Here is a 15,409-nt window from a genome sequence, read left to right as displayed (position 1 = left end):
CACCAGTAAAATCCTGGAAAACCTTAAGTGGGTCCAGCATATTAGTCTCCATGCTTCTTATTGATCTCAATCCATCCAGCACGAAATTCATCTTCCTCTAACTACCAAATGTGTTAGTTAGTTAGTCAGGTTTTCAAAAACTTTTGCTCGCTACAAGATAGAAGAACAGATATCCAAAAGTTTGCAAAACTGTCACATGCACTGCACATTAGGTTTTCAGTCAAGCACGTCTTCTGACTACCCTAAATATATTATCTACTGTATTTCCTAGCTGCTATAAAAGCATTTTTTTTCCTCAACTGTAAATGTCCTCTCTCTCCCATCCACCCAAATCCTACTTCCTAACTCCTCCAGTCCTCACTGATCTCTCAGGCCTCTGACCGCCTACCTCTATTTAGAGAGCATCTTAAATTCTTTAACTGTTTGACTAGAGCACTCACACTTCAGGATTCTTTTTTATCTCCATCAACAGCTAGCACACACAGTTATTTAATAAACACTTGCTCCTTTCGCCATTTAATAAATCACTATCTATCTACTAAGCATCAGGCACTATTAACTTAATCTGTGGAATCCAAACAATGACCAGAATTTTCCTTCCCTTTTCTACTTCTACTTCCATCATGTTTTTCCTTCTCCCTTGAGCATCCTAACCTTGCCATTTCTAGTTATCCTGCTCCCTTCAGTTGAGCCTTCAACTGAATAGTAACTAAGCTACTTTCAAAAATAGGATTCTAGAACACACATACACACAAAAAAAATTACTCTTCTCTCCAAATATTCAGAAAAATTAGGAAGGGTGACCAGCAATGTGTTTCCGAAGGTTATGTTGCCAGTTGGAAGGTTCTCACAACTGTCCTTATCATTGACACTAATTTTCACATATATCCTTATGAACAGACCAAAGCCTTCAATTTCACAAAAAGCAGACTTACTTTCTGTACCTAGACTCTGTGTTTGATAAATACATGATTAAATAGAGAAAAGAACAATTACAGACTAGAGGAGACTAAGGAGAAATAATAACTGGATGCAATGTGGGACCTGAAACAGAAAAAGAACAGTGGAAAAACTGGTAAAAATCATTAGCTCTGCCCTTTAGTTGATAATATTGCATCAGTGTTAATTTCCTGTGCTTGATAACTGTACTATGACAATGGAAAATGTTTACATTAGGGGAAGGAGACAAGGGATAGGAGAGAACTCTATTTTGGCAAATTTTCTGCAGGTCTAGAATCAGTTCAAATAAAGTTTCTTTTTTTTTTTAAAGAGGATGACAATACTTTGTTATTTAGTTCACATGCTAAGGTCAAAGACCTTTATAACTACAAGATCAAATACAAATTGTTAGTCCAAGGAATTTATAATGTCACTGGGGGCACCTGGGTGGCTCAGTGGGTTAAGCCTCTGCCTTCAGCTCAGGTCATGATCTCAGGGAGTCTGCTTCCCCCTCTCTCTCTCTGCCTGCCTCTCTGACTACTTGTGATCTCTGTCAAATAAATAAATAAAACCTTAAAAAAATTAAAATAAAATATCTTGCTGCTTCCCAAGTATTTTAGTAACATATACAGAAGTAGCATAAAGACTCCTAATTTTCTAAACTATATAATGGTTACTAGATAGGATGACTGTATAATTTACCATCCAAACCAGAACCATTACAGGAGCAAGGAGATTTCTCATCACCTACTGGTAAGTCAAAGTGATCACTGTTGTTAAACACCTCAAATCAGTTTGAGTTTGTACAAACCTGATGCTTTGGCAAGTCATCAGCACCTCCCTCAACCTCAGGAACAAACACCCCTAGGAGAAGGGACAGAAAGGTGGACCAGAGATCCCCAAAGGAGATTATATAAAGGGAAAGTAAGTCAATACATACTAACATGCTTATGTCTTTTAATTATGATTTTCAGGGGTACCCGGGAGGCTCAGTAGTTAGGCATCTGCCTTCAGCTCAGGTCATGATCCCACGCTCCTAGGATCAACCCTGAATCAGGCTCCTTGCTCAGTGGGGAACCTGCTTTCCCATCTCCTGCTGTCCCTCTCCCCACTTGTCCTCTCTCTCTAAAATAAAAAAAATCTTTAAAAATAGTAATTATGATTTTCAAAAGAAAGTCAAGAATAAAATCACTGACTTTTCAGAGCAGCATTCAGCTTTTACTGCCTTGCCTAAAATGTACCACATTCAAGTATATTCACCCAGTCACAACACAAAACGTAATAAGCTAAGGTCAAGTACTCTGCTGTCTACTTTTGAAACAGCAGTTACCCTCCAGAATTTGGACTGGTTCCAAATTCTAATATTTGTAAAAAAGACCAACAATATAATATTGAAATTATCAGATGAGTACGATATATTATCCTCAAAGTCTCAACAATATTAATCGGATACTTGAGGTCATTAAAATTTTACATAGGTTAAGACCCACTTCCTTCATATATTTAATGAGCTAAGCTAAAGACATGCATACTTATTTATGAAACTTAAAAAGTAGATATAATCTTAAAAAACCAACAACCCCATTCCCACACTGTAATATTTCAAGTCACTGAAGAGACTGTGTGTGTAGAAAATTTTCATCCAAAACACTGTTTCTATTAGACCCGAAAGGTTATAAAAAGCCGCTTCAAAAAAAAAAAAAAAAAAGCCTCTTCATTAATGTAGTCTTTTCCTGAATAGCAGAAAGCATCCTTTTAGACAGAGGTGAGCAGTATTTCCCAATTTTATTTCTTTATAAGAATGTATACATTAGAATAGCCTGAAGGTATAACCTAATAAATAAAAAATCAAATTTAACTTGAAAATTAAATAAATGCTCCAGGCAGAACTAATATTCTATGTGAAATACAATAACCCAAGAATTTGTAACTTAAAATTTCAATTCTTCACAGAACAGCAAAATAGTCAAATGCCCTTATGTTATTTTTCACAAAGCTATCCTGCCTAACAGGAATTTTTCTTAATAGAGATAGGCAAAATCTCTTTTGGGTAGCTCTCCTATCTTTTAGGCATTATACAAAAGGTGAAAATGATCAAAGTTCATTTATTCTCTAGGCTTTATTCTATAAATAACACACCTCACTAAATCTCAAACACTTAATGGATAATAAAACCTTAAATGTAGTTCTGTGATACTATTCCTCTTCTCTTAATCTTTCCTATTCCTTCTTTCAACCTACACACCTCAACAAATCTTCAAATTTTCAGCATGTTAGTTTCCCAATAAATAAAAAACAAAAACAAAAGGAATACAACCGATTTTTGACAAAGTGCTCAGACAATTCAAAGAATACTTCTTTCAACAAATAGTGCCAAGACAATTGAGCAGTCACACGCAAAAGAATGAACTTGGACCCCTACTACACAGCATACACAAAAATTAATTTAAAGTGAATCAAAGACCTAAATTTAAGAGCTAGAATTATAAAAGAAGAAAGGAGTAAATTTCCATGACCCTGGGTTAAGGAAAGCCTTCTTAGACACACTAAGGAAGCAAAAGTGACAGAAGAAAAACAGATAAACTTGATTTCACCAAAATTAAACATTTTTTACGCTTCAAAGGACACTACAGAGAAAGTGAGGAGAGCCTGGCTGGCTTAGTCAGTAGAGCATACAACTCCTGGTCTTGGGGTTGTGAGTTCAAGTTCCAAGTTGAGTGTAGAGAGTCCTTAAAAATAAAATCTTTAGGGGCACCTGGGTGGCTCAGTGGGGTTAAAGCCTCTGCCTTCGGCTCAGGTCATGATCTCAGGGTTCTGGGATCGAGCCCCGCATCTGGCTCTCTGCTCAGCAGGGAGCCTGCTTCCCCCCACCTCTCTCTGCCTGCCTCTCTGCCTACTTGTAATCTTTGTCTGTCAAATAAACAAATAAAATCTTTAAAAAAAAAAAGCTTTAAAAAAAAATAAAAATAAAATCTTTAGGGACGCCTGGGTGGCTCAGTCAGTTAAGTGTCTGCCTTTGGCTCAGGTCATGATCCCGGGGTCCTGGGATTGAGTCCTGCATCAGCCTCCTTGCTCAGTAGGAAGCCTGCTTCTCCCTCTGACTGCCGTTACCCCTGCTTGTGCTTAATTGCTCTCTCTCTCTCTGAGATAAATAAGTAAATCTTTAAAAAATAAAAAAAAATAAAAAAATAAAATCTTTAAAAAGAAACAGAGAGAGAAAGAAGACAACTCACTGAATGGGAGAAAATATTCATAGGGGCACCTGGGTGACTCAGTCAATTGAGCTTCCAACTCTTGATTTGGGCTTGGGTCATGAACTCGGGGTCATGAGGTTGAGCCCCTGTAGGGCATGGCTCCGTGCTCGCAGGAGTCTGCTTGAGATGCTCTCTTTCCCTCTCCCTCTGCCCCTCCCCACACACTGTGCACTGGCACGCCTTCTCTCTCTCTCTCTCTCTCTCTCTCTCTCAAATAAATAAATAGATTTTTTTTTTTTTAAGATTTTACTTATTTATCTGAGAGAGTGCAAGTAAGAGAGCACAAGCAGGGGGAGCAGCATAGGGAGAGGGAGAAGCAGACTCCCTGCTGAGCAGGAAGCCCGCTGTGGGGCTTGATCTCAAGACCCTAAGATCATGATCTGAGCTGAAAGCAGCCAGTTAACTAGCAGAGCCACCCAGATGCCCCTAAATAAATAAATCTTTAAAGTACGTGTGCGTGGAGTGCCTGGGTGGCTCAGTGGGTTAAAGCCTCTGCCTTCAGCTTGCGTCATGATCCCAGGGTCCTGGGATCGAGCCCCACATCAGGCTCTCTGCTCAGCAGGAAGCCTGCTTCTCCCTCTCTCTCTCTGCCTGCCTCTCTTCCTACTTGTGATCTCTGTCAAATAAATAAATAAAATCTTTAAAAAATAAAAAATGTGTGTGTGTGTGTGTGTAAATATTGTATCTGATAAGGGACATGAATCCAGAATAAAGACCTTACAACTCAATAACAAAAAGACAACCTCATTAAAAACTGGGTAAAGTACTTGAACAGACATTTCTCCAAAGACAAATGGTCAATAAACACACGAAAAAATGCTCAATAAGCCACCAAGGAAATGCAAATCAAAACCGTAATGAGATACCACTTCACAGCCACCAGGATGGCCTATGATAAAAAAAGACGGATAGTAACAAGTGTTGGAACCCTCATACTTTGCTGGTAGGAATGTAAAATGGTACAGTCACTTGGAAGAAAGTTTGACAGTTTCTCAAAACATTAAACGTGGAGTTACCTTGGGGCAACAGGGTGACTTGATTTTGGCTCTGGGCATGATCTTAGGGTCCATCATGATCTCAGGGTCATGAGATTCGCCCAAGACAGGTTCCCCACTCAGCAGGGATTCTGCTTGAGATTCTCCTTCTCCTTCTGCCCCCCCGACCCCGCTCTCATGCACGTGGGCTCTCTACTACATAAATCTTTTTTTTTTTTAAGATTTTATTTATTTATTTGACAGACAGATCACAGGTAGGCAGAGAGGCAGGCAGAGAGAGAGGAAGGGAAGCAGACTCCCTGCCGAGCAGAGAGCCCGATGCGGGGCTCGATCCCAGGACCCTGAGATCATGACCTGAGCAGAAGACAGAGGCTTTAACCCACTGAGCCACCCAGGTGCCCCTCTAATACATAAATCTTAAAAACAAAACAAATATGGAGTTACCTTATAAAACCCAGCAGCTGCACTGTAAGGTATATACCAAAGAGAAATGAAAACCTACATCCACACAAAGACAGTCACAGCATAATTATTCATAATAGTCAAAAAGCTGATAAGGCGCCTGGGTGGCTCAGTCAGTTAAGCATCTGCCTTTGGCTAGGGTCATGATCCCAGGGTCCTGGGATCGAGCCCCACATCAGGCTCTCTGTTCAGCAGGGAGCCTGCTTCCTCCTCTCTGTCTGCCTGTCTCTGCCTACTTGTGATCTGTCAAATAAATAAATAAAATCTTAAAAAAAAAAAAAAAGTTCTAAAACTGGGTCACCTGAGTGGCTCAGGTCATGATCCTGCTCCCTGCTAAGCAGGGGTCTGCTTCTCCTTCTCCCTTTCTCCCTCCCCCTGCCTTGTCTCTCTCTCTCTCTCTCTCTCTCTCTCAAATAAAAATCTTTTTTAAAAAAAGTTCTAGGGGGACCTGGGTGGCTCAGTGGGTTAAGCCTCTGCCTTCAGCTCAGGTCATAATCTGAGGGTCCTGGGATGGAGCCCCGCATCGGGCTCTCTCCTCAGCAGAGAGCCTGCTTCCCCCTCTCTCTCTGCCTGCCTCTCTGCCTACTTGTGATATCTCTCTCTCTCTCTCTCTCTCTCTGTCAAATAAATAAATAAATAAATTCAAAAAAAAGTTCTAAAACTGATTTTGGTTATGATTGCACAGTTGTGAATATACTTAAAACTACTGAAGGGTACACTCTAAATGGGTGGCTTGTATGGTATCTGAACTATATAGCTCAATAAAACCATTAAAAAAAATAATAGTTTCACACAAATGAAGTCTAACCTTCTCTTATATTGATTCAAAGCCCTCTACAATCTGGATCCATTATTTCAAATATTCTACCACAATAATCCTCCTCTCCAAGCACACTGATGAGGAGCCTCACAACCCAGCATACAGCATACTTATTTCATGCCCAAACCTTGGCTCCTGTTAATTACTCACTCATCACAATCCACTCCCCTCTGCCCATCTAAACCCTGACTGTAGTCTTAAGTACTTGTTTTAGTGTTTTTTAAATTCATCTTTCAGTTCAAATTCTGTTTCTTATATGCTATTTTCTAGGGCCTAGTTTCTGCTGGCAGATAGTTAAGTAACAAAGTAAGCAAGACACAGAACTGTATATGTAGTCCCACTCTGGCCCCAGTCCCTGTTCCCTCTACAGTAATAGAAACACTCCTGGGACCCTGCCAGGATGGGGGAGACTGAGACAAATACTGCTGTCCCTCCAAAGGACATTTTTTAGCAATAAAATTGTCAAGTATTTAAAAAGAAAAAAGAAAAAAAATCCCATTTATGTAATTTAACCTTATGTTACAACAAAAGGACAAAATTTAAGCTCACTAAAGCCCACAGAAAAAAGTACGAAAAAGAAATATACCAAAATGTTAACAGTAGTTATCTCTACGTACTAAGATTATGGGTGACTTGTTACTTTTCCGTGTTTTTTAATTTCCTGATTTGATTACGTTAGTTCTTACAATCACAAAACAAAATTTTTCATAGTAACATTTGACTAGAAATGTTCTTCCTCTTTGGCCTTATACCAACCCTCATCATCAGTATCTATACTTCAAAGGCAACTCAGCCACATTACATGACTTTGTAAACTGGGTCAATGCTATGCCATCTCAAACAAAATTATGAAACTATTATCAATTCAATTACACAACAGTGCAAAACAATTTTAGAGCACCCTTGAATGCTAAATGTGAGTTGTGATGCCATCTATATTGGCCCTAAAATTTATCTTAAAACTGATTTCCAGACTCTAACTTAATCAACATTTCAACAAATATTTACAGACTTCCTATCTGCCAAGTACTGCTCAAGCGGCTAGCAATTCAACAGCAAACAAAACTGACAAAAATTCTCTGCCTTTACGGACCTTACCTTCTATTGACAGAATTTAGTATCTCATAAGAGGGAACACACATGGGCTTGAAAAAGTATAAAACTACTACTAGTTAATGAAGGTCATAAAAACTAAACTGACAAATTTCAAATGTACTTAAAATAGTTAAAACAGTCTCAAATTTCAGCTGAGGCTACAAGACAGTGAAAAACTCCTTCTGGATGGCAGCAGGCCAAAGAACTAGGAGCCATTTGAGAATTCAGGAGGAGCTTGGGATCTTGCAGTATTTCATCGATGTAAATCTCAGCTGCAGTTTTTATATTCTGCTTCAAGTCAGGCACCTGGCTAAGAATCAGGGAACAGTTTCCTATTTTATTAGCTCAAATTATTATTCCTAAAGTAAAAATAGATTGTATCTCATCACAAGAGTTTATTCCAGAACTTACTTTCCTCATACTTCATAATGAATTAACTGTATCGTCAACCAAAGCAAGCCAGCATCTGGCTGGTCATGGCAACCTTATTTTATGGTCTAAACCCATCTTACTCTTCACCACCCAAGTCACAGAGGCATTTCAGTCTGTTTGACCCACTTGATCTTAGCCAAAAGGCCAAGAAGCAATCGGTCTGTTTGATTAAATCTAACATTAATTAGCCAAAAAACGGAGGCTTCTTATATCAAGCTTCTAATGTTAGCATGCTTCTAATATCAATGTCACTGACCATCAGACAAAGAATCCATTAATAGGACTCCATAAATCCTTCCCACCTACTTGCAAGAACAAAACAAACCTCAAACCATAATCTTCAGAATCATAAACAACTGTAATTCAAGAGTCATTTAATAAACTAGTCTAACTCCTTCATTTTAGAGGAATGGAAACTGATGACCAGAGCATTTATGTGATTAGTCCAAGATAACACCTCTAAAAAATGGAAAAGCCTAACTAAAATCCATATTTTTTTTTTACCACAAATCAGGTACAGTTCTCAATACATCAAGATAAATATTTACTTATATTTCAAAGCTAGTTTCCAAGCCAAAAATCTAGTTATCAGAAAAGCAGGAAGGTATTATGAGATGAGTGGGAAGGAGACCAGGAGACCAGATCTGAAATGTATCTTCTCTTACTCTAATTCCCGGGATCATGGTGCAGAAGATACTTTGAATCTATGGCAATTGTGTTTTGATTGCCATGGTGTAAGCTACCTCCTCTAGCTTCTCTGCTCCTGCTAAAGACCTGAATCATGACTGAAATCCATTTACTTAAATTCTATGCAGCAGCAACAGCAATGGAATTGGGAAAAGTCAGCGGCAGGAGAAAGCTCTGTAAACCTCGGGTAATTCTTACTCATCCTTCTAATGTAGTTCAGATGTCAATTTTTTCTAGGAAGCCCTAATTCCTCCCTCCTCCAGGCTAAGCTCTTACAGCAGAGTTATCATCACACTTGCTTCATGGTATTCTATCACTTACCTATCAGGACCAAATTCTCTGAGGGTAAAAGTTTGTTGTTTTTTTTTTTTTGAGATTTTATTTACTTGAAAGAGCACAAATAAGGGGAGCAGCAGGCAGAGGGAGAAGTAGGCTCCCATCAGAGCAGGGAGCCCAACGTGGGGCTCTATCTCAGGACCCTGGGATCATGACCTGAGCCAAAGCCAGATGCTTAACCAACTGGGCGACTCAGGCTCTCAAAGGGCAAAAGCTTTTCAACCCTACACCAAGCTCTGAGTTTGGCACACAATATGTGCTCAATAAACAAATCAATTTTAAAACTTGCCACTTACACTGAAGCTCCAATATAAATGACTAAAACAAGGCAATCTCATTATGATTTAAAACACAGTTTTAAGGGGCACCTGGGTAAGCTCAGTCAGCTAAGCGTCTGCCTTCAGCTCAGGTCAGGATCCCAGGGTCCTCCCTCTGCCCCTCCCCCAATTCATGCTCACGCACATGTGCAAAAACACGGTTTTCAAATATTTTTTAACAGCAGACCTTTTCATAAAAATCTTATCAGAAACCCCAATGTGGAAAAGCAACGTATCAGTCCTTCGGTGGTTTGGTCTTACAGTTTGACAAAAAAAATCTCACTTTAAGACCTGTAAGCCTATGACAGGGAGTAGCAGCAGCAGAGGCAAGAATCAATGTGACTCAAGCATCTACGTAACATTCTTCCTTCCCTATCTTCATCTTGCAATGGTCTCCCCTCTACTTCCTAGAAGAGGATCTGCCCTTTAGAGTATACATCCATCTCTGTTGATGGTGGGGCTTAGGAGCAGCGAGACAGCTGCTGCTTCATGAGCTATAGAGGTCTAGCTGCTAGTACTACAGTATTTTGCTGGAGGCCTTGCTAACTTCTGAACAAGCAGAAACATGCACTAAATCAAAAGTGCAGGCCTATTCTTACGCTTTAAGGCTCAATGAGGTAAAGATAACCTACATGTCTTATGGTATGTGACTATGAACTAATTAAAACAAGATACAGTAGCAGCCGTTCTAGAGGACTCCACAGAGCCTCTTAACTGCATACAGACCTTCCCCTAGCTACCTCCCTCTCTCATATGCAGATCTGGTAAGAAGCAACGAAGCAGTAGAAAGGACATTCATGAGCTCTGGAGCCAGTCATACCACTACAGAACTGCAGACTCCTACTTACTAGATGGACAACCTCGGGAACATTACTTGAACTTCTCTGCTCTTCAGTTTCCTCATCTGTAAAACCAGAGACAGTACCTACCCTCATTAGGATTGTGAGAATTAAATAAAATCATGCATGTATAGTACCTAGAACACTAGGCACTCAATAAACGAATACTATTGTTAGTATTATGCAGATTTAGATCTGGTCAAGAGGCAAAGAGGAAAACAAATGTTTTTGGCTTCAACCTATAAAACTGAAAATCAACAGAGAAAACAAAAAAATTTTTTTATTTTTTTTAAAGAAAATTAAATACATAAAACACCCTCAATGGGCATATTTGTTTTTAATATATGTCACACCCAAAACAAAATAGCTGAGGACACAGGTCATTTTCTGGTTGCCACAGGCCTTTACCAAATTTAGTTCCTTCAAAGAACCCACTGCCCTGATTTTCTTAACCAAACTGGCTGCCCCAAAACAGTAACTAGACTCCCCAGAAGTGTCAGCAGCTCTGAGAGGAATTACACCGTGAAGTCTTTCCACATAAATAGAACACTGTGTATTCATAACAGACTGCAAAATTGTTCTAAGTCAGAACTATTTGGGCACCCAAATTCAAACTCATTTATCTTTAATTATCTGAAAGGTAAGCAATTTCCATCCAAAGGGCTAGGCTTTTAACAGGAGCCCAAGAACCCCCTGAAAATGTAAGCAACAGTTTTCTGTGGAGAGGGTCTATAAGCTTTCATCAAAATGTCAAAGTTGTTTGTTACAAAGAAAAGGTTAAGAATCACTTTTAAGATGCTCAGCAGAGCTTCTGAGAAGTTCATACTGGGAAGCTGGGAAGAGCGTACCTCAAGGCAAGTACATTGAAGTGCCAATTGCATAAACTATTCACAGTGGATTATGTTATAAAAATTCTAAGCATATTCCTCCCTCACCAGTAGCACTTTTCACAGCAGGGTTTATCCTCTTTCATCCCCCACCATCCCTGCCACCCTCCATCATTCCTTGCCAGGCCCCAATCCCTGCCTCTTGGCGGTCAAAGTCCTCTGTCTAAATGGCTTTATGAGCCTGCCATGCAATAATGATGCCTAGAGGCAGGTGCCAGTTGATATTCCAATTCATTATTGCCAACATTTCCCTTCATTTCTGATTTGTCACTTGAAAACTAAGTACAAATGAAGGACTCTATCAAATCAATCTCCTTTTGGTATTTTTATAAATTTAAAATACTATATGAATTTATTAATGCAATTCAAACCCAACTGCACTGATGTATTTTGAGGAACTGGAGATTTAACCAAGCCATAGAAAAAGCAACTCCAGCCTTGCAGTCCAGTCTCAAAGCTTCATGTCTATCAACTTACCACATGATGACCACTTTTCATCAAACAAATGCAAATTCCCACACTCCCTCAAGGTAGAAAAGCAGAATTGCCTTTTCAATCCATTTTAATCAATTCCCCATTACCACTGATAATATTCCATTATTAGTATGTTCTAATGAAATCTGTAACCTGTACCTCATTTACTATACAAACTTTTAGATTTTACTAATCGAAACCTTTCAATGAGTAAAGCAGTAAGAGAATTGTGAAATACATCAAGACTTGTAATTTCTTCTATGACATGAGACAAAATAAAAATTTAAAGCCACATAAAAACCAACTATCCCATATTTCTAGAAATAGGTATACCTAAGAATCATCTCCACTGGAAATTACACCTTAAATTTATGCCCTTTAACAACTGTTGCAGTACCAGTAACTACTTCTGTGTTGCAACCAACTCAGAGCTTTTATAAGTCCTTCCTTTGTGAAATGCATTGAGAAAAAGCACACTTGAAACACTTCAGTCACAGCTCTTTGTGTACGAATAAAGCCACCAAATTCACCAAGCACTGGTCCTCACTTACCACTTTGTACATCCAGAACACACACTATGTGCTTCCTTTCAATGCTTAATTGTGAAAATAGCTCCAAAATACAGGTAATGAAAAATTTACTTGGTGGCACAGTACATAAATTTATAGCCCTAACCAAGTATGGGCAATCAAGACCAAAAAAAAAAAAAAAAGACAAATTAGAAAGGAATTCAAACTCACAAAGCATTCACTGAAGATATGTTTAAGAGATCCAGCACTGAACTCCACCGTGAAGTAGGCTATCGGCCAACCCTTTTTCCCCCCAAAGTAAAGCCACTAGGGATACTGATCAAAACTAACCAGATTTTCCATGAGCAACACTAAGGTATCACTAAGCATTCTCATCTGCGAAAAATTCTTAATTGAACAGAATCATGCAGGATAAAAACATTATGAAATCAGTACACACATCACACTGGAATGGAATTTATCTTTACTCTGCGCCACACCGCCTGGATTGAATAACAATATTTAAAGAACAGAGAAAATGACACTTGACAGAAACCAAAAGGATGACCTGAAATGACTCTAGAAGGGAGATACCTTTCCCTTCTCAAAGTAATCGATACAGACAGGAATCAAACTACAGACTGAAATCGCCTGTGGACTTCACGGCAGTTACTTGCTCACACACCCTACTCTCCCTGGAAGTCAAACACAAAATGACACAAATACAAAAACACAACACATCTAACATCCAATGGTTATTTATTGATTTACACAAATACAACGGAGGGGGGGAGGGAAAGATGCATGATGAAATTTTATTCTCAGGTCCGTAATACCTTTCTAAATCTCCGTGGAATTAATGAATTCAACGTTTTACCTTCACCGGCTAGTTTCTGACTAAAATACCTCGTCATCAAGTCTTTTCAATCAAAGCTGTACAATCGAGCAAATAACATGAAATTAGATACATTCAATACCAGGCTCTCCTCCAGAAGCCCTGATCCCCTCTAGTCATCGGGCCTAAGAAGAGGAAATTAAAGCCTTTAAAAATATCCATCATAACACAAGCCTTCCAAGAAGTGAGACTTTCGGGGGTGATGGGTAATGTCAGTTAACTTCCTCTTCCTTTAAAAAGGTCAAAGACAGGGAAGCGTTCGGTGTAACATTTCCTCCTCAGACCGCGTTCCACCACAAACCACATCACAACTCCCCCCCATCGCTAAACATCAGCCAGAGGGGGTGCTTTCTGCACATTTTCACCGCAGAGTTAAAATCCGACTTACCTCAGAAACGAACTGAGCTTAGTTTCAAACAGGAAATTTACCAATAAAGTTTATTATGTACTAATAATAACAATTAGGGAAGCCCACCAGGCCCCGCTGCAGGGGGAGAAGGGAGAGGGAGAAGACGAGGAGGAGGAGGAGGAGGAGGAGGAGGAGGAGGAGGAGGAGGAGGAGGGTGTAGTCCTCACAACAATCAGAGAAAAGCCTTCCCTGCAGGGCTGGTCCCAGGCACCAGCAAATTCGGCCTAATAAAGGGGGGTGGGGGGAGGCGGGGGGAGGCGAGGAGAGGGGGAAGGGTCCCCCAGCTCTAAAAGGGAAGGGCCGCAGAGGCCAGGCCGAGCGGAGCTAGTTTTCACAGTACTGCAGAGGGTCCCGGGGTCCCCCGCAGGGCTGCTGCCGCCCAAGCACCCCGAAAGCTCCGGCCGAGCCGGCCGCGGGGGCTCAAACAGCAGCCCCTTCCCCGGCAGGGCTGTGGCGGCCGACAGGAGGGTCCCCGGGGAGCCACGGCCCCCCACCCCCCACCCCGGGCTGCGGCGAGGTGCCGAAGGGCCGACAGGAAGGTGAAAAGGATACTGTTGGGGCGCCTGGGTCTGGAGGGCCCTGATGTTCGGGTGAGGAGGGGCCGCTGCCGCCGCCGCCGCCGCCGCCGCCGCTGCCGCTGCTGCTGCTGCCGCCGGGTGAGGAGGCGGTACCGCTGCTGCCGCCGCCGCCGCCGCTCCGGTGCCGGGTCCGGTTCCTGCTGCAGCCGCTGAGCCTGATTTCAGAGCCGGTTTCTGCGGTAAACTCATGGCAAAGCGAAGCCACCAACCCCCCCAGAGCGGGACCGGGCGCGCCGGGGTGCAGGGGCCGGGGGCAGCGGGGGGGCGGGATAGGGGCAGACCCGGGGAGGCGGCGGGAGCGGGGGGCCGGGGGGAGGCTGGGAGGAGGAGGAGGAGGGGGCCGGGGCCGGTCACACACGCCCGCCGCCGCCGCCGCCGCCGCCGCCGCCGCCGCCGCCGGCAGCAGCAGCCGCCCCGCGGGCCAGCACCACCGGCTGCCGGTCTCCGTGACAACGCGACCCCAGGGGGGGGGCCGGACCCGGCGGGGGCAGGAGGCGGAGAGACCGGACCTTTCACGGCAATATCCTCATGGGCCGGCGGCGGGGGGTCTTTATCCCCCTCCCCGGGGGAAGCGGCGCCCTTCTCGGTAGCGGGGCTCAGGCGATGCCGGCGGATTTTCTTCACTCAACGAGCAGAGCATCCAACATGGCGCTGCGGCCGCTTCCAGCAGTCCGGCAGGACGGCCGCTCGGAAAACTTCGGGCCTTTTCGGAGCGGCTCGGGAGGCCGAGAGTGGGAAGCGCCTTCGGCTCTTTCCGGAGACTGCGAGCGGTCGGGATTCTTCGGAGACGCTCGGGGGCGTCTTCGGACGCCGTTCGGGAGAGCTCTGGGGCTGACTCGCCTCCTCGGGAAAGATCGGCGAGGGGGGCTTCCCAGGCTCGCTGCGGCGGGGGTGCTGGGTGGAGGCAGAGACCAAAGGCGAGGTCTGGTCCGCCAGAGCCCTCCCGTGCCGCCCAGCCTCCAAGAACAATGGCAACGGCCCTGGAGCTTGCGGTCCGCAGAGCCCTGCCCGCAGGGGCGGGAGGCGGTGAGGCGAGAAACCTCGGTTACAGTGGAAGGAACCGCTTAACCAGAGTGAAACCGCTGGAAAGAAACCCGCTGCGTGCATCTATTAGCGTAATAAATAGCACTCGCCGGCCCCTAAGGCAGTTCTCGTCCATTGTGTCGACACTTCGCCCTCCTACACGCGGAGAGGTGAGTGGAATGAGGAGCCTCACTCTCAGAACACCCTGAAGCCCGGAGAGGAAAAGTGACTGGCCCAAGGTCACCCAGCCGGGAGGGGGCAGGGCCAAGCCCGGAGCCGAATCCCACCTTCATCTGGAGGAACTTTGCCGACTCCCAAGTTGCCTGGGGACCTGATGCGACCCTCCTCATGTACCAGCCGCCTAGACTCAGGGGTCCTGTGGACGGATTTGTCCAAGGCCCGCCCCATGAGAGGGGCGCCCCTTGCCCAGCAGCTCCCCAGGGTTCTATATGCCGGGG

The 15,409-nt window shown here is 43.1% G+C and overlaps 1 protein-coding gene across 21 annotated transcripts in view; it reads right to left on the bottom strand.

The window, feature by feature from the left end:
- EIF4G3 (eukaryotic translation initiation factor 4 gamma 3) overlaps nt 1-14,609 on the bottom strand; it is a 343,452-nt gene extending 328,843 nt beyond the window's left edge. For 5 of the 21 annotated variants that reach the window (XM_080801940.1, XM_080801929.1, XM_080801937.1 and 2 more), the window contains exon 1: nt 13,903-14,284. In XM_080801940.1, the coding sequence (XP_080658066.1) occupies nt 13,903-14,117 (215 nt within the window). In that variant the 5' untranslated portion in view covers nt 14,118-14,284. Of the gene's footprint in view, nt 1-13,902; nt 14,312-14,437 lie in introns of those variants that run through there. The other 16 variants (XM_080801924.1, XM_080801939.1, XM_080801935.1 and 13 more) reach the window with 5 other exon arrangements.
- Between the last annotated feature and the right edge of the window lie 800 nt (nt 14,610-15,409).

Source organism: Martes martes (genome assembly GCF_963455335.1).
Source record: "Martes martes genome assembly, chromosome: 4".
Classification (NCBI taxonomy): Eukaryota; Metazoa; Chordata; class Mammalia; order Carnivora; family Mustelidae; genus Martes; species Martes martes.
Note: the sequence above shows the minus strand (reverse complement) of the source record. Positions and strands in the feature narration are given on the sequence as shown.